Consider the following 18,964-nt stretch of genomic DNA (forward strand, 5'->3'; position numbering starts at 1 on the left):
CATCCCAGGGTAGGTTAAAATCTGAGCTCTGACTTCAATGGGCTTCTCCACCCTCCTTGGCCAGGATTTTGGTGCTGGGTAAGGCACAGCCTCACGGCTTTGCCTGGAGGTCACTCCAGCTGTGACCCACAGGAGCCCAAAAGGTGAAGGTGAAATGCTGAGCACAGCCAGCAGCACTTTGCCAGCACTGGGACCCCAAAGCATCAGCCCCCTCCTTCCATGGGAGCTTCCCAGCCTGCCTGTGGCAAAGCCATCCCATGGGGAGTTGTCCAGAGCCAGTGCACTGGGTGGCACCTTTCCTGTCCCCATCAGCCTGGAGAAGAGGAAACTGAGGGGAGACATCACAGTCCAAAATTTCCTTATGAGGCGAAGAGGGGCAGGCACTGATCTCTGCTCTGGGTGAGCAGTGACAGCACCCAGGGAATGGCTGGAGCTGTGCCAGGGCAGGGTCAGTTTGGATCTCAGGACAAGGTTCTTCCCTCAAAGGGTGGTTGGGCACTGACCAGGCTCCCCCGGGCAGTGGGCACAGCACCAAGGCTGCCAGAGCTCCAGGAGGGTTTGGACAACGCTCTGAGGGACAGGGTGGGATTGTTGGGGTGTCTGTGCAGGGCCAGAGGTTGGACTCAGGGATCCTTGTGGGTCCCTTCCAGCTCAGGACAGTCTGTGGTTCTGTGATTCCCTGGCAGGGGACCCCAGCAGGGATCAGTGACCCCTGTGGGGACAGTCCCACACTTACCTCCTTCCCCTGCTTCCCAGGCCGCCCTGGAAGCCCCTCTGGTCCATCATCCCCTGGCTCCCCAGGGCTCCCTCTGACACCTGGAGCTCCTCGGGTTCCTGCCTCTCCCTGCACAGGATGGAGACAACCAGGATTATTCTTGGCTGCCTTTTCCAGCCGAGCCTGGCCCTGCCCTCCATCATTTTGCACCACACTGGGAAAACCCCAGTTTTCCTTGTTCCAGGTACCAAGCTTCAGAGGGAACCCCCCTCCCAGCCATTCCCAGCAACGTCAATCCCCAGGCATGAGGAATCTGGGGGAGATTTCAAACAGCCCCCCATGGATTCAGGTGCATCAGCAGGGCCAGGGGAGCCCAGCACCACCCCAGCATCACCCCCAGCACCTTGGGTACCCACCTGCTCACCCTTGGGCCCAGGCTGACCCTCCATTCCCGGCAGTCCTGGTGGTCCCTGGGGAGGAAAGACACAGCCCAGCCCTGGCACAGCTCATTTACCCCTCACCAACACAGACCCAGCTTTAACCTTCGGGCTTAGCTGAGGATCAGCAGCTTCCTCCCATCACTTCCCACCCTTGGAGTGGGAAGGCAGAGGCTGGAGCAGCCCAGCGAGGGGAGGACACAGTTCTCCAGCTGATGTACCTGCTCACCATCCAGCCCACAGACACCAGCTTCCCCAGGGTCTCCCACATCGCCCTGGAGAGGACACAGACATCAGGAGAGCTGTGGAGGTCTCCACAAGGCTCTTCTCCCACCTTGCACCAGGGAAGTAAAGCCCCATCCCACCGGGCAAAGCCAGGGGTCAAACTGGGAGGGGTGCCATGGGGAGGTCAGCAGAACAAGCCCAAGGCTCTCCTGGGGCCAGCAAAGGGAACCAACCCCCTCCTCTGTCCTCACCTTCTCTCCTCTCATCCCTGAAGGCCCTTCACGTCCATTTGGACCTTCCCAGCCCTGCAAACAAACAACCCACATCAGCAGCAATTTGCCCCAACTCAGGAGGCCTTTCGAGCTCCTGGGCTGGTTCTGGGATGCCCTGGCACACACCACATGCCCACGGGAAGAGAAGCCACACACCAGCTCCTCAAACTCCTTTCACCACCTTCCCTTTTCCTTCCCTTCCCGCGGGTGCTTTAGGGAGCTCCCCAAAAGTGCTGCACCAGCACAGTCCCTGCACCCCGTTGTGAGCCAGGGGATGTGCTGGGGATGGATGAGGGAGGGCTGCACTCACCGGGTACCCAGGTGGGCCAGCAGCACCAGCTGCTCCAGAAGCCCCAGGTTCTCCAGCCAAGCCAGGCTTCCCGGGAATGCCATCCAGCCCCCGCATGCCAGGAACACCCTGCAAGGCCAAAAGACCACTCAGGCAGCCTGAAAAGCAGCTCTGGTTGCAGCTCCAGGGAGGACAAAGCCAGTGGGAGCCCCATGGCTGATGCGGTTGGGCCACCACGGGGTCTGCAAGGTACCACCTGCTCCAGGGGGGTCCTGGTGCCCCTCACCTTCATGGGGTCCAACCAGGCCAAGGGCCACTGTGCCCACAACAACCCCCTGCAGCACCACAGGTTGGGGACAGAGTGGGGGAACAGGGCCAGGCAGGAAGGGACCTGGGGGCTCTGACTGGCAGCAGCTGAACATGAGCCAGGGGTGCCCAGGTGGCCAAGAGGGCCAATGGATCCTGGCCTGGATCAGGAACAGTGTGGCAGCAGGAGCAGGGAGGGGATTCTGCCCCTGTGCTGGGCACTGGGGAGGCCACCCCTGGAGTGCTGTGCCCAGTTGTGGCCCCTCAGCTCAGGAAGGACATGGAGGGGCTGGAGCAGGTCCAGAGAAGGGCAGCAAGGCTGGGGAAGGGCGTGGAGCACAAGTGCTGTGAGGAGAGGCTGAGGGAGCTGCTCAGGGGGGCTCAGCCTGGACAGGAGGAGGCTCAGGGGAGACCTTCTCACTCTCTGCAACTCCCTGACAGGAGGGGGGAGCTGGGGGGGGTCGGGCTCTGCTGCCAGGAACCAGCAGCAGGACAAGAGGGCACAGCCTTGAGCTGCCCCAGGGCAGGTTTAGGTGGGACATTGGGCAGAAGTTGTTTGCAGAGAGAGGGATCAGCCCTTGGAATGGGCTGCCCAGGGAGGGGGTGGAGTGCCCGTCCCTGGAGGTGTTTGAGCAGAGCCTGGATGTGGCATCAGTGCCATGGTCTGGGTGACAAGGTGGGGTTGGGTCACGGGTTGGACTCGATGATCTCAGAGATCTTTTCCAACCTGGTTGATTCTGTGTTTCTGTGGTTACTGTGTTTCTGTGGTTACTGTAGTTGTAGGAGGGCACTGCTGTCTCTGTGCCCAACTTGTCACCAGTCAGCCACCCACACTGGGTTTGGGTTGTTCTCTGCCCCACAACCAGCCCAGTGGTGAAAATGTTTCCACAGTGGGCACCCATCTTTCATCCCATTGGACACCACCCCCTCCCAGGACAGCTCTCCACTTACAGGCAGCCCTGGGAGCCCTCGAGGACCTGGATCACCAGTTCTGCCCTAAAACAAGAAGGATGCTCAGCAAGGGGGACTCAGATGTGACTCACATGGGACTCCCATGTGCTGGGACCACCCCAATGGTGTCTGTGCAGCACCAGGACAGGACCCAGCCAGCAAGGAATGGCAGCAGGTCCTGCCTGCTCCCACAGAGGGGGTTGGGATGGATCCATGGACCCTTCAGGCAGCACATGGGATGTGCTGCAGGGTCACAGGGACCACACAGAGGGAGTGGAGCAGCCCCATGGGGAGCATGGGGAGCCCTACCTGAGAGCCAGGAGCACCACGTGGACCAGGGGGACCTGGCAGGGCCTGGGGGGCAAGAACATCATCAAAGAACATCTGAGCCCCTCTCTCCAGTTTAGCCCCTTGGTGCTGTGAGATTGGCAAAAATTTCCCACAGCAAAGATTTCCCATTTTCCCCATTCCCAGCCTGGCACAGGTGACTTGCTGGGTGCTTCTCCAGGGGGCTGGAGCTGCCCAGAAGAGCAGCAAACTCACCTTGGCACCAGCTTTTCCTGGAAATCCTGGGGCACCTTGGGCTCCCTTTTCTCCCTGTTAGGAGGGACGAAAGATTTCCTTTCCTCTGTGTGTTTTAATGCAATAACCTCTCAAAAAAATCTCAAAAAAAAAAAAAAACAACAAACAAAAAAAACCCCCAACCAGCTCTTAGAACAATTCACAGCAGTTTGGGCAGATGGAGAACCCACCCAATGTGGGAGCCACCTCCAGCTGTTCTCCTGCCACAGATGGAGACTGGGGACACCACCCAGGCCCAGCCATTGAGTTCAACAGCCCAGAAATGCTTCCAGAGCCTGGATTCCCACCCCACTGCATCCCCCCAGTGCTGTGCTGGGTGTCCCAGCCCTACCTTGTCTCCCCTGCGCCCTGGCCTTCCACGGTCACCAGTAGGTCCTGGATAGCCCTGGGGAGAGCAGGGTGTTAGGAGGCATCCAGGGCCACCAGGCACCTCCAGGGGTTTGGGAGAAGGTGGCTGGATGGTGAGTGTCCAGCTGGAGGCTGCTCCAGCCTCCCTCCAGCGCAGCCACCCCCTCCCCAGGCAGGTCTATCCCTTACATAGGTGCCCACAGGTCCTTGTGGCCCCTCCAAGCCAGGTTTCCCAGGCAGCCCCTGCCAGGCAAAAGAGGGAATTAGTGAACCCCCACTGCCAGGATGCAGTCAGGTGAGTCCATGGGACTTGGGGAGCCCGTGGCTTCACCCCAGGTGTCCCCCTGGCAGCCAAGAGCCTCTCAGGGCTGTTCACCCCCATGGCTGCTCCAACCAGCCCCCAACACACTCAGGGTCCCCCCAGAGCCCCAGATCTCACCTTTGGGCCCAGGGAGCCCGGGTCTCCATCAGGTCCAGGCTTTCCTGGAGAGCCCTTTGGAATTATTCAGGAAGGAGATGTCAGTCAAAACGCTGAGAGGAGACAAACCCCCCCAGTGCTGCCCCCGTGCTCATGGTCAGGTGTCACCTGGTGCCAACAGGGACACTGGGGACAAACTCGGCCACTGTGGCCCACCCTGGTGGCTCCTGCACAGCAGCCCCCCCTGGCTGGCAGGGTTGTCACCAGGGAAGGTGACAATACTCCTCTCAAGGTCACTCCCAAGCCCAGCTGAGCACAAGTTCTCAGGGAGAAGCTCTTCCAACTGCAGGAGCAGCTCTGGGTCTCCGTCCCAGATCATAAAATCATCATCACAGAATATCCTGAGTTGGAAGGGATCCACAAGCACCATCCAAGTCCTACTCCTGGCCCTGCACAGACACCCCAACAATCCCACCCTGTCCCTCAGAGCGTTGTCCAAACCCTCCTGGAGCTCTGGCAGCCTTGGAGCTGTGCCCACTGCCCTGGGGAGCCTGGTCAGTGCCCAACCACCCTCTCCCTGAACCTGCACCACCCAATTCCACTGGGATCTCCTCCCAGGACCCAGGACCAGCTGCTATTCAGCCACTCAGGGCTGGAGGGTTTCCACGAGTTGCCATCCCCCATGGACACACTGCCAGGCTTGGGGGAGCTGCACAATCCCTGGAGGAGACTAATTCCTGGGGGGAATGATTCTCCTTTTCCCTGGCCCCAGCTTTCCTGCAGCTGAGGCTTTTTAATGTCTTTGAACAGGAAGGTAAGATAAGGTCCTACAGACACCCTGATCTGCTGCTGATTCCCAAGGGAAATCCCGTATCTCCCACCAGCAGAAAACACAGAATTCATGCAAGAGGAACATTTTTTTTTCCCTTACTATTGATCCAGGAGGTCCAAGGTGCCCACGGCCTCCTGGCAAACCAGCAAATCCCTGGAGGAAAGGGCAGCAGGTGAGCAGTGGAGGGAAGGCAGGAGCAGGAGGATGGAGAGACCCTGCCCTGGGTCTGGGCCCAACCCAAAGCACAGAAGGCCTTGGCTTGGTAAAGGCAGCACTGGGGCTTTCCCCTAAAATCCAGCTCCTGGATTCCCCCTGGAAGCCCCACAACTGTGTATGGACACACACAACACCCCCACATGCACCCAGACGTGCTGTGTGGTGCTCAGGGGGTCTCTCTGACCAAGGGCAGGCCAGTTTTCATCTTCTGCTTTGAGGGTAGCACCAGATTTTTATTTTTTTTTTATTATTTTTGAATTTCAGAGCAAAGATAAATAGGTGAAATCCCACAGGAGGGAAAATTTGCCACCAGCCCAGGTTTTGCTGCTGGATTTGCTCAGTGCCAGGGATGGGAAATCACAGTGCCCTGTTCCCAGTCCTTCCCCCTTCAGCAGGATTCTCAAAGGAGCACCCTCTGGCTGGTATCACTCCAGCCAGCACCTGCCCCCCATTCCATGGACACGCTTTGGAGGGACATTCCCAAGGGGAGAGAGTTGAGCAGGAGGGAGGAAGGACAGAAAGCAGCTCTACTCACCAGGGATCCCCTCCTGCCCGGGCTGCCCATGATCCCGGGGTGACCCTGCAGGACAGGGCAGGTGAGGATGAGGATGGGGAGGCAGGAACAGCCTCTCCCAGTCCCACACCATGGCAAGGTCCAACACGGGGCCAAGGCCACGACCCACATGGCCATGGGGATTGGGAGGTTGGGAAGTTCCCCCCTGTTGGGCTCAGTTCCCCCTCTGGCTCCAAGCCACCACCCCAACCCTCTCCCAGAGCCAAGTACAGAGTGTAGGATGGGAACCTGTGTACCAGGCTTTCCTTCTGCTCCTTCTGCTCCCGGGACACCCCGCGAGCCCTGCAAGGAGAGTCTCGTCTCAGGGGAGCAGAGCCTGGTGCCAGGGTGAGCCCACCAAGGGCTCCTCCAGCCCCAGAGCCTCCCTCCAGAGTTAAGAGGTGGAAAACCAGCAGTGCCACTGTCTGGTGTATGTATTGAGCTCATCCCAAGCAGCTCCTGCAGCTCCTCCCTGCTCCATCCCCACCTTTGGAAATAACGCCAGTGTGGGAGGAAACCCGTTCCCACCGGGAACACCTCGGCTGTGTTGTTTTCCCCCTCCTGCCCCAGCCATTTATTCCTGGCTCCTTCCCCAAACATGACTCTGACTAACACAGCTTTCTCAAAAAGTTGTTATTTCCTGGAATTTTCTGTGCTCAGCGTTGAGGGAAGTGGCGCTGGGGGGCAGGTGGTTTGTTAAAACACTTTGTGCAAGGTGCAGAAGCCTGAGCTGCTCATCCCCAACTTATCCTGTGCAAATTCCCAAGCAGAGCCCGACCCTCCAATCTGGTCACATCCCAGGAAGCTCCTCTCCCTGCCAGCACAGGAATGTGGGATATCTCCTACTCACAGGCAGTCCAGGGACTCCGACCAGCCCACGCTGACCCACATGGCCCTGGAAAACATCAGGCATGACAAAAACATCCCTCTGCCAGAAGTAAAGCTGCTTTTTCGGAGGCAAATCTGGTGCCTGATGGTGGCTCAGCCCCAGCACATCCCAAGCCAAGCAAAGGGTCTCCAGGGTTGTTTCAATCTCCCACAGCCAAATGAGCTCCAAGATCCAGCCCCAAGTACCAACACCCCATTAGTTACCCGGGCTCCCCGCGGTCCTGGGCTTCCCTTGGGGCCATCAGGTCCTTGGCTTCCCTAAAATCCACACAAATGGAAGCACAGGCATTTTAGGCAACTCTGTAGGTTTCGCCCCCAGCCCCTCCACCCCGAGGGGGCTCATCCAGCCTCTGCCTCGGTGGCAGGTCAGTGGGATGGGGGTCAGGAGGCTGGGGACCCTCCCAGGGGGGCACTGGGAGGGTGCTCCAGGTGCTGGATCCCTTGCAGGGCAGCCACATCCCTGTTCTCCAGGGGGAAAGCAGGAGCAAACCCTGGGGCTCACCTTGGGTCCCTCGCTGCTGTTCAGCCCTGCTGGGCCTATCTGGCCTTCCTGCCCCTGCCAGGAGAGACAGGAGAGGGGTCAGCCAAAGCAAACACAGCCTCTGGTCCTGCTGGCTCCCCCAGCCACCATCCTGCTGCTGGGGCAGGGGGAAAACACGGGCAGTGGGCTCAGAGGTGGCATCAAGGAGTGGCAATGGGAGCTGAGGCACCAGGCAAGTTCTGGGGTGGGAATGGGGACCTCCCCCGTTCTCCAGGTTATAAAACTGGGCAGAAATAAAAAGCCCAATAGTTTGACAACACAGTGGAATATTTTTGTGTCCTGCTGATCCAATTTAAGGGGATTCAAGGGACTGATTGCCAAGTTCCTGCTCCATTCAAACCCAGCTCCAGACTGACACCATGTGCTGGTGGTGCTGCCTGGGTGGGTGGACAAGGCAGGGGATGAGTCCTGCTGAGTCTGCAGCTCTTGGAGAGGTGGGAGGATTCACTTCTCATCCTGAAGAGCAAATGTGAGAGCAGATCCAGGCAGGCATCATCCCAAAATCCCCACATGGGATGGGGGAGGGCATCACCCACAGGGGGATGCTGCAGACTGGAAAGATGGGTGGGAAAATATAATCCCCCTTCTGAGAAGCTGGAAACCACTAGAGATAACCTGCCAGCCTGGCCTCACTTCCCAGGTAGGAATATTGATCTGGAGATGGGTTCATCCACCCTGACAGCTCCCTCAGAGCACAGACTGCAGGAAAAAGCATTCCAAAGGCCTTTTGGAGCTGCCAGCACAGGCTCCAGGAGGCAGAGCCTGCCAGGAGTCAAAGAGGAGTATCAAGTGAGCAACCTGTGAGCCTTCTGCTCCCAAAATAGCTGGGAAGGTGCTGACCTGGAGCGGGGACTCGGAGGGATCCCTGCAGAGCTGCTCAGGCAGAGGAAGCTCCAGAGGGCTGGGAATCCCCTGCCTAAAGCTGCCCTCACATTGCTGAACCCACTAGTGAATTTTGGGATAGGGGCCCAGCCAGAGGGGTCTGGAGCAGCCCTGTTTGGGTGCTGGGGGCACCTGCAGCCCCAAGGGCTCTGGGCAAAGCTGCCCGTGGCCGAGCAGGGGCCGGCAGTGCCCGAGCAGCGCCGGGGGGGAATGATGCCACTGGAGGGGTCCCTCTGGAGGGACCCTGTAAACCTCCTGTGCCAGCAGCACTGCCACGTGTGGCACTGCCTCAGGGCTGCCCTCTGCCCCCTGTGTAGCACTGGGCACACACATCTCCCACCCCACAACACCCCAGACAGCCCTGGCACTCACGTCTGGGCCCCGCGGCCCCGCCGCCCCTCGGGGGCCAGGAAAGCCCTGCAAGCCCCCCTGGCCCCGGGTCCCCGGAGGGCCTTTTGCTCCTGGTGCTCCACATGGACCCTCGGAAGAACAAAACACAGTGTCACAGTAGCAGGGACAGCCAGTGGCCCAGGGCCCCCAGCAGGAATTCCCCTGGAGAGCCCATCCCCTGGCTCTCCACACCCCCAGCCTGGGGCATGGGGCTGCTCTGGGTGAACACCCCACGACCCTCCCTCCACGAGCATTCCCAGGGCACCAACAGTGGGGAAATGCAACATTTTTAAACAGCCCAAGTGAGGCAGAGCAGGGCAGGATGGATCAGAGGCAGCAGCGTGGTGGGATCAAGCACAGGATGAGCTGCCCAGCTCTCACGGTCCCTGTTGGGTCCCCTGCGTCCTCAGACACCCCACCAGCTGGGATACAGCACATCTGAAGAACCAAAGAGGAAGCAATTGGAGGTATCAGAAGCTTGGGAATGTGGTACCTTGTCTCCTTTGGTCCCCAGCTCTCCCTTGGCTCCTCCTGGACCTCGGCAGCCCTGCAAGAGCAGCAGCAGTGGAGGGTGCACTGAGAAAACCCTGCTGTGCCCCTCCTTGCAACCAAAGCAAGCTGTGATCCGATTTTGGCATCAAATAAAGGGAGTTTTGCCCCTTTTTCAACCAGAATTTTTCTCCTGATGGGCCTTTCAGAGCTGGGAGCAGGTACCTGCTCCTTGTGGCAGGGATGCACCAGGGCTTTTGGGTTCAATCCCCATTGAAGCAACCTGCAGTGCACCCAGCAGTCCCCTGGCAGGCAGGACAACTGCAGCAGCTGGTGGTGGCATCCCTGATGCCAGCACAGTGCCTTGTCCTCATTGCTGTGCTCCTTATCCAGGCTAAAGCATTCCCTCTTCCCTTGTGCCTCCCCAGGGCAGGTGATATCTTAGGTGGTGCCTGAAAGCTCCTCTTATCACAGCAAGGTAAACCCGAGGGCAGCTCTGCCTTCCCAAACAACTGCAGCTGCCACTTGTTTGAGCAACAAGCTAGTGTTCTGGGCTGCTCTGAGCCAGCTCTCCTGCTCAGAGCAGGAAATCTCAAGCAGGGATTTCATGGATGCCATCACTCACCCGCTCTCCTTGGGCGCCTCTTGGACCCGGCAGGCCAATAAACCCCTTCAGAGCAAGACACAAAATGCACGTGAAAAAAAAAACCCAAAACACAAGGGGAGGTATCACTTTCCTCATGAAGGAGACCCTCCCACAGCACAGGGCTGGGATGATGATAGATGGGAGGCACCAGTTTAGCTGCTGATGCCATGGTGGGATTTGCTCCCCACAGGTTCCAGAGGGGGCACAAACCCTCCTAGTAGGAGGATAAAGCCCTTGTTGGCCTCTAAAACACACCACCTACGCCCCACATCCTTTTCACAAGCCCCAGCTTCCAGCTCTGTGAGTTGGGGTCTCAGGACATGAGGAACAGGGACACTGTGGGCCAGGCAGGGGGAGGTCAGGACACCCCAAAATCCTCATCCTTTGGAAAGGGCAGCTCAGCACCCAAACCCTTGGTAAAGGAGTGCACAGGGGAAGGGCTGGGCAGGGCTGGGATGTCTCTGCTGATAAATCCATAGGGGAAAAAAATTAAAAATCGAGGTCCCTGAGAGCAGCAGAGGCAGAGGAATGTTGGCAGTGGCAGAGGGATGTGGCTGTCACCCCCCCCAGCCCTGGTGCCACAAACACTGGGGGAAGCTGGGGGAAACAGGGCATTCCCTGCAGGGCTTTGGGGGGCTGTGAGGAGGACGATGAGAGCACCCCACATCCATGGACTTACCCCAGGGCCCTCCAGGCCTGGCTGTCCCCTCCCCCCAGGGGCACCATCTGCTCCCTGCAAGAAGAATCCTGGAATCACAGAATATCCTGAGCTGGAGGGACCCACCAAGAACCATCCAGTCCAACCCCTGGCCCTGCACAGACACCCCAACAATCCCACCCTGTCCCTCAGAGGATCATCCAAACACTCCTGGAGCTCTGGCAGCCTTGGGGCTGTGCCCACTGCCCTGGGGAGCCTGGTCAGTGCCCAACCACCCTTTGAGGGAAGAACCTTTTCCTGAGATCCAACCTGCCCTGACACAGCTTCAGCCGTTCCCTGGGTGCTGTCCCTGCTCACCAGAGAGAAGAAGGCTGAGCATCCAGTCCCACCACAACCCTGCCCAGGGTTAGCAGGGACCTCCAGATGGCACTTGGAAGCTCTGCTGGAAGTGTTGCCCCTCTCCCCTCCAAAAGCAGGGGCAGGGACCCCTCCCTCCATCCCCCTGGGGTCCCCCTGGGGAAAGCCCTCAAACCTGGGCTTCCCCTTCACCAAGGTCAAAGGGGGCAGCAAGAAGCTCTTACGGTGTCTCCTTTGGGACCACTGGATCCCTCCATCCCAGCTGGACCCTGGGGAAGAGCAAAGGCAGCGGGGTGTTTGGGAGAAGAGGGATGTTGCTCCCTGCCCTGCTCTGGGGATGAGACCCCAGACCACAGGACCCCTGCCCAGCTCCCCTCAGGAGACCCTTCACCCCCTCTGCCCACACATCCTGCCCGTGGCACACAGCCCTTCCCACCCCCGGGGGGCCGTGAGGACCCCCAGGAACAAGGGTTTCACCTCCATTTGCAAAGGACACGGGGGACAAACCCCAGCAGCTCCTTCATCCCTCAGCAGGAGCTCGGGGAGGGGGGATCACCCATGCCAGGATCACCCACTCACCTGGGAGCCCCTGGGGCCAGGGGGGCCACGTCTGCCCTGCAGTCCCTGTGGTCCCTGAAAGGCAGTGAAAGATGTGGTAGAACCACAGCCCTGCAGGCACCAGGGTGGGGAACCTCTCCCGGGAATTCCCAGCTGCTGAGGAGCTCCAGTGCCAGCCGGCACAGCCGTGGCAAGGGGGACAGAAAGGATTCCCACCTCTGCCCCAGCCTCTCTGTGGGGTTTCTGGGGGTCTGGGGTCACAGCCCAGCTGGAGGAGACCACCCTCAGAGCACCCTCCCATCCTGGGACATCCCGACCCCACGAGGTGCCCTCACCCCTGGGTGCACCCACCTTGGGGCCCCGCGGGCCGGGCGGGCCAGGAGGGCCCATGTCCCCCTGTGGAGAGAGCAGGGAAGGGATGGGGTGAGCACAGGGACCGGGAAATCCCAAATGGCAAAGGGTGGGAACTGGGGCAGACCCACCTGAGAGCCATTGATGCCTCTGCACCCCACGGATCCCGGCTGGCCCTGCTCCCCCTGCGAGGACAGACCCTGCTCAGCCCTCTCACCACGCAGGAGGGGATGGCACAGGGACCCCCGGGCATCTCCCCTGGAAGCAGGGGCAGCCCTGGGCTCATGGGGATACTGGGGGGCTTTACTGGGGTCCTTTTGTAATTCCTCCCCACACTACCAAGGGGGATTTTAATGAAGTTCATCGGTTTTAGATTAAAACTCAGCACAAGGGATGAACTGGGCAGGACAGGGTGGTCCCACCTGCCCATGGTGGTCCTGCCCAGCTCCACCACCTGTGCTTTGGCCACGGTTTGTACCCAAAATCTGTGACTTACCACAGGGCCAGCAGGGCCTGGGGGACCCACTGAGCCACCTTCTCCCTGGAACAGCAGAGAGGAGATACCATTTTTGCTCTGATTCTCTCCTTCATCCCAAATTCCCCCTTTCCTTCACATCAAGTATCAGCTACCTGATGCCCCTTCAACCAGGCCCACTCCCTTCCTGTTGGAAGGTGCTTCCATTCACCACCAAACCACTTCAATTTGCCTTTGAAATCCTCTGCAAGCCCAGTCCTGGCTGGGATGCTCCCAAAGACACGGCTGGGAGCAGCATGGAAAAGCCAGGCAATGCCAGCCTGGGATTCACCTCAGCTGAAGGTGGTCACCTCCAACAAACCACTAAAATAAACCTCCAACAAACCACTAAAATAAATCTCCAATAAACCACTAAAAGAAACTCTGCAAAGGCTCATTTCTCTTCATCCCCAGCCAGGGGAGAACAGGAGAACAGGTTGGGATTCAAACATCCAGGTGGGAGAGGTCAGTCGGGAGGGGAGGCTCCTGGTTGCAAATCCCAAGGTCCTCCCTCCTCAGAGTTGTCTTTCCAGTGGGGTCACCAGGCTCCTGCACCTCTTTGGGGACAGAGAGGAAGTAAAACCACTCACCTCTGGCCCTGCAGGGCCCTGGAAGCCCATCACACCCTTCAGACCTGACAGCCCCTGGGAGAGAAGCCAGGAGGGGGTGTCAGGGAAGTGCCCACCCTGAGGTGGCAGCTGCCTCTGTCCCACCCCTTGCAGGAGGGTCAGGAAAACACAGGGAACAGGAGGGCTTTGCTTAAAGCCATGGGCTGGAGCCAGGGATGGAGCTTGGGGACATCAGAGAGGCAAAGGGGGCAAAGCAGGAAAGGGGATGAAGGGCAGGAGGAATCCTGGCCCAGCAGGGAGTGAGACACCCTCTGTTCACTCACCTGGAGCCCAGCAGGACCTGGCAGGCCATTTTCTCCCTTCACCCCCTGGAAAAGGCAAGAGCAGCCTGAGCAATGGAGGAGAGCATGACCTGGAGCTGCAAGGAAGCAGGAACTCCCTGCCCGACCCCAGAGCATGGACAGACCCCCTCACCTTCACTCCCTTCTCTCCTTTCTCCCCAGCCGGCCCAGGGTCACCCAAGAAACCCTGAAAACGGAAGAACAAGGATGTGTGAGCTCCAGCTGGACCATCAGGAGCTTAAGGACACAGCTGGTGGGGTTCAGGGGGATGGGGACCCCCCACATGCTATAAAAAGAGTCCCCACAGAAGCAAACCCTGGGTGCTGGTCCCTCATCCTGTGTCCCAAGCTACATCCCCCACAGCAGTGACACAGGGGTGTCCCAGCATCCACAGGGCTCTCCATGGGCAGGAGGGTACAAAGGATGGGCCAGAAAAGATATAGGATTACATATGATAATATATCAAATTACAGAGATATGATATCATACATATGATATCACATACGACAAACCACGTGGGGTTGCTGTTTCAAAAAGAAGAAATCAGGTTGCCAAAGCCCTGGCATGATCAGACCTCAGAGCAGCCCAAAAATCTCCCTGGGGCAGCCCTAAAAATTTTGGCTTTAAAAAAACTAAGTGGGAGGGAAAAGGGATTAAAAAAATAAATAAATAAATAGTGACAAACCATTAGCATTCCCCTTTTTATGGACATTTTACATCCTGGCTGACAAATCCCCTGGAGAGGAGCTGCAGCAACGTGCACTGGCAGCTCCTGCTGCTGGTGTGGTACCAGTGAAACCAGTGAGGAAAGCTCTGAGTGCTTGGCACATGCTGGGGCTGGGGTTGGCACTGCACCGTGCCCACAGCACCACAAGAGCCCACTTACCTCCTCTCCCTTCTCTCCAGCCACCCCACGGTCACCCTGGAAGCCCTGCAGCCCCTGGGGAGAGAGAGGAAGGAGCAGAGCAGGCACTGAGGGGCTGCCCAGCACCTCCCACCCATGTCCCACCCCCTCCTCAGTGCCCCAAACCCCTCAGCACGGTCCTCTAAAACCCCCCTGAGGAAGCTCCCAAGCCCTGGTGTGCTGCATTCCCCAGGGATTGGTGCCCAGGGTCTGGAAAAGGGCAGGGACCATCCCAGCCCCAAGGAACCAGCTCCCTGAACTGAATGTCAGCCAGGCAGCCCACAACTGCTCTCATTTCTATATCCACCTCCAAGTTTTGAGCCCTCAAGGGCTCAGACCCACTTGGGACAGTGGAAGGTGTCCCTGCTCATGGCAGGGAAATGATTTTTAAGGTCCCTTTCAACCCAAACCATTCCATGATTCCAAGTTCCAGTCCTCATGCCTGGACCCACCCCAATCCAGGAGCTGCAGCACTCCAGTTATCCCAGCACCTTAATGCACATCTGGGATGTTCCACAGTCCTTTTTTTCTGGGGAACATGAGCCTCAACCCTAATCCAGGACTGCCTGGTTTGTGGGCTTAGGAGGAATATTCTAGAGGAGGTAAGAGAACACAAGGAGCAGCATCAGGAGTTTCTGGGCTCTCTGGCCATGCCCTGCCCATCCTCACCTGCTCCCCTGGCAGCCCCCATGGCCCAGGTTTGCCATCCAGGCCAGGGGTGCCATCTGAGCCAGGGTAACCCACCCGTCCTGGCAAGCCCTGGAGCCCGGGTTCACCCTGGGGAGAAAAAAAGCCATGCACAGAAAATTAAAATATCCACATTACTGTGATACCAACGAACTAAACCCTGAGCCCTGCCTGCCTCTGGATTTTGCAGCAATTCCTGGCCAGGACATGGGCAGGGCTGGCAGGGAAAAGCTTCATGAATCCAGGTGCTGCAAGTGTTTGGTACATGGATCTGCCCAGGTTCTCCACCAAAACAGTGGGATAGTCCCAACCAGTGACTGTACGACATGGAAGTAAGTAACAGAAGAGCAAGTGAAAACCTTCTGCATCAGCTTCTTGGCTCCAAGCATCATTCCTGATGCTTTCCCACATGCAGGATCCTCTGGACTGGGCATCACCAGCTAAAGCTTAGGGGCAGCTTTTACTTTAGCCCTTAGCTCCCTGAAGATCCTGAATTCAGGCAAGTTAAAGAGCAGTCTAGACCAAAGGGAGGACATTTCCCTTCAACTTGCTGTGATTGTTTGGTTTTCTCAAAAATTCTGGGACATTTTGTCAAGTCCAAAAGCTGGGCTTGGTTTTAGTTTAAAAAGCCAGAGTTTGAAGGAAGGGCAGAAAGATGCAGCTGCCTCAGCTCCTGCTCAAGTGAAGAATCTGGTTGCAAAAATATCCAAGCTGTTTTGGGGAGATTTGCTTTTCCACCTCCCACCCTGAAGGGCCCCATCATCCCCTGTGCTCACTCCTGGCCACACACACATGGGGCACCCAGTCCAAAATTCAGAATTTTCACCCCATCCCACTTCTAATCCAAACTTCAGGGAGTATTTATTGCTCTTTGAAGTTTTGCAAGAAGCCCAAGCACCCCCTTCCTCTGGTGGGCTCCAGCAGATGGGCCAAATGTAAACCAGAGCGGGGGCAAACCCAACCCAACCATTCCCAAACCGGCCCCAAACCCGTCATGTTCTCCCTCACCCAGGGCTGATCCAAGAGGGGCAGGGTCCCTGGAGATCCCAGGACATTCCCAAGCACACACTCAACCCCTCCAAACTGGGCTCTCCCCCCAGGAAGGCCCCCAGCCCTCACCGTGTACCCCCGCTGGCCTTTCTCCCCCGGCTCTCCTGGGGCTCCACAGGGTCCCTGTGGACAAACAGGGATGGAATCAAGCACCGTGTCCCAAGCACCCTTCCTGCCCTGTCCCAAGGGCTGCCCGAGCCCCCCAGAGGGGGGGCAAAGCACAGAGTTGGCCTTGGGAAGGGCAGAGAGGGAGGACTCACATCCCCCTGCACCCCCTGCCCTGCCCACATTCACCGGGGCTGTGCCCAGGGCAGGTCTGGGGTTGGCACCAGACCCTGTTCCCTGCCTCCTGATGCCTCCCTGGTGCCCAATGAGGGATGAGGGCCGAGGGTTTTGCCCTCATTTCCTTTGCCCCATGGCACTGCCCTGCTCACAGAGGGATGTTGGGCACAGATGGGCCTGCAGACCCCCCGAGCACAGGGTTGTGCCCACACCAGCCCTGCCCCAGCCCTCCTCTGGCCTCCTCTGCCTCTGGGAGAGATCCACATGGTCCCTATCCAAAACCAGGGGCAGGAACCTGATGCCCTGGGGCAAGGAAGCCAGCACTGCTCAGCTGGCACAGACAGAGGGGCTGGGGCTGCCAGCCAAACCCAGGGAGCTGGATATCAAACATCCCAGGGAGCTGGGTATCAAACATCCCAGAGAGCTGGATATCAAACATCCCCAGGTTCCAGCAGGAAGCAGACAAGGAAACCATTAGGCTGCTTTGAAACCCAATCCCAAAGACCCTAATTACAGCCCAGGGCTGTGCAAGTGCTTGGGGACATCGACCCTACAAGTATCCCCAGCCGAGCTGGGGCAGCAGCGGGGCCAAGCAGCTCCCAGCCACTGAGATTTCCTACTTACAGGTGCTCCTGTTTTCCCTGGATGCCCTGGGGGCCCAGGGGCTCCGGGTTTTCTCTGGATTGAAAAGAAAAAAAAAAAACAAACATTGTTAAGACAGATCAAGGAAAACTCAGCAGCCAAGCCAAGGAAAGACCCCACCACAAAAAGTCACCAGTGATACTCACAGGCCAGCCCGCATGCAGAAGTTGGTAAAATGATGATTGCTGAAAGGAAAACAGGGAGAAAAAGGGAAAATGGGGGGGAAAAAGCAAAATGTTAACAAAAAAAATCCCAAATCCATTTTTTTGCTGGCTTCGAAGTCCTTCCCTTGCCTTGGTAAGACACAGCAAGGAACCACTGCTCTAATTCTCTTATTTATTTCATCCCATGTGCAGCCAAGTCACAGGAGAAGGTTTAATCTGAGGGTAACGTGTAGGAAATAAGGAATTATTGCCGTCATTAGGAAATAAGGACAGAGAGCCCACTTCTTCTGGGGTTTGGGGACATTCAGCTGCCCCGTGGATGCCCTGCATTTGGGGCACCACAAATGTTTGGCAAGTGGGAAGGTCAGAAAGATGTTGGTGAGCACAGGTCATAGCCCAGGTTGGACTAAACCAGCTGTTCTGACACTGCAGTTTGCCCCAGGTGAGGAACCTCATCCAGCCTTGTGGAAAACCTAGAGGAGGTTTTCCCAGGCAGCTCTGTCAGGCAGGTTTGCCCCTCACTGCTCCCAGCAGCCAAATCTTTCCTGCACCTCCAATTCCTTATGAGACCAGATGACCACAAAGAAGAAAAAAAGCCACCCAAGAGCCCCAGGGTGGATCAATCCCATCCCAGCCACAGCTAATCCCATCCTATCTCGAACGTCCTAAAGCCTCATGGTGCAGCCTCCTCCTCTCTGGACACTTCCAAGCTGGTTTTCCCAAGTTTTGGGGGACAGCCAGGAAACCAAATGTCTCTCTCCAGTTACCAGCCATCCTCCTCCCTCCCAGCAGCACTCAGGAGGAAAAATCCCACTGTTCCTCCTCCTCCTCCTTCCCATGGTGAGCCCAGACCCACGGTCCAGGCAGCTCCTCCAAATCCTGACTGGCACCAAAGGTTAGGAAAAGCTTCTCCTTGCCCATCACCCCAATCCCAGGCAGCAGGAGGGGCAGGGTCCCTACGTGCTTCCCAGCACCTGGAAACCCCCTCCTGTCCCCTGCTCCAAAGATCTTTCCTCCGACACCGGAGGAGAGAGAAGAGGAAAAGCCAAGAAACTCATTAAGCAAAATAAACACAGGCCTTTCAACATATGGAAATATTTCCAAGCAATGAGCAGGGCTCTCAGGGACAGATGATGGATGGGTGCATTTATCCAGCTCTAACACCACACCAGGCATCCCTGCTCCTTTTAAGTTGATCCCAAATTGATTAGTGAGCGAAGGGGTGCAGTCCCTGCCAGGCCTCCATGCTCCTCCTGTCCAGCCACTTCTCATTTCCCTCAAGAGCTGCTCACACAAAAACTTTCTGGAGGAGGAGGAGGAGGAGGTTGGAGCCCAGCCAATGCTTTTGCCTTGTCTCAGGAATCAGTGAACTCAGATTCACTTGGGACAGGATATTATTTCATTAGGCTTCAAAAAAAAAATAAATAATCCGACCTTTAGAAAGGGAGGGGGGGAAAAAAAAATCCCACGGGAGACGTGAACTCGGATTTCAGGAACACCAGATGCCAAGGAGAGGGGAGAGAAATTAATTGGCTTCTGGAATGTCAGCAGGAAACAGTGAGTGCTTTGCTCGCTGCAGGATGGGGCAGGGGGAGTGCTGGGAAGAGAGGGGATGGAGGATGGGGATCCCCAGATCCATGTGGGATCTGTGCTCCTGGAAAACTCCAGCCTGGGAGCAGGGCCTGCAGCCTTGTAGGGAGCAGCTTCGGATGCCCACCTTGTGTCACCCTCCCCAATCCACCACCCCATGGCCACCCCACCCTGGGACACCCTCTACAGTCACCCCATGACCACCCTGTGATACACCCCACCCCATGTCACCCTCCCCAGCCCCTCCATGACCTCCCTACCCTGTGTCACCCTCCCCAGCCCACCCCATGACCCCCCCACCCTGTGTCACCCTCCCC

The 18,964-nt window shown here is 57.8% G+C and overlaps 1 protein-coding gene across 1 annotated transcript in view; it reads right to left on the reverse strand.

The window, feature by feature from the left end:
- LOC113950443 (collagen alpha-1(I) chain-like) overlaps positions 1–18,964 on the reverse strand; it is an 87,888-nt gene that overhangs the window by 10,093 nt on the left and 58,831 nt on the right. Inside the window, 34 exon segments of the mRNA XM_027650303.1 lie at positions 737–844; positions 1,132–1,185; positions 1,374–1,427; positions 1,629–1,682; positions 1,960–2,067; positions 3,196–3,240; positions 3,505–3,549; positions 3,739–3,792; positions 4,109–4,162; positions 4,315–4,368; positions 4,565–4,618; positions 5,475–5,528; positions 6,127–6,171; positions 6,394–6,447; positions 6,995–7,039; positions 7,237–7,290; positions 7,535–7,588; positions 8,828–8,935; positions 9,339–9,392; positions 9,960–10,004; positions 10,660–10,713; positions 11,220–11,264; positions 11,575–11,628; positions 11,905–11,949; positions 12,036–12,089; positions 12,401–12,445; positions 13,009–13,062; positions 13,311–13,355; positions 13,462–13,515; positions 14,215–14,268; positions 14,902–15,009; positions 16,039–16,092; positions 16,876–16,929; positions 17,040–17,078. Of these exon segments, the coding sequence (XP_027506104.1) occupies positions 737–844; positions 1,132–1,185; positions 1,374–1,427; positions 1,629–1,682; positions 1,960–2,067; positions 3,196–3,240; positions 3,505–3,549; positions 3,739–3,792; positions 4,109–4,162; positions 4,315–4,368; positions 4,565–4,618; positions 5,475–5,528; positions 6,127–6,171; positions 6,394–6,447; positions 6,995–7,039; positions 7,237–7,290; positions 7,535–7,588; positions 8,828–8,935; positions 9,339–9,392; positions 9,960–10,004; positions 10,660–10,713; positions 11,220–11,264; positions 11,575–11,628; positions 11,905–11,949; positions 12,036–12,089; positions 12,401–12,445; positions 13,009–13,062; positions 13,311–13,355; positions 13,462–13,515; positions 14,215–14,268; positions 14,902–15,009; positions 16,039–16,092; positions 16,876–16,929; positions 17,040–17,078 (1,956 nt within the window).

Source organism: Corapipo altera, unplaced genomic scaffold, assembly GCF_003945725.1.
Source record: "Corapipo altera isolate COAL_440 unplaced genomic scaffold, ASM394572v1 268, whole genome shotgun sequence".
Taxonomy (NCBI): domain Eukaryota; kingdom Metazoa; phylum Chordata; class Aves; order Passeriformes; family Pipridae; genus Corapipo; species Corapipo altera.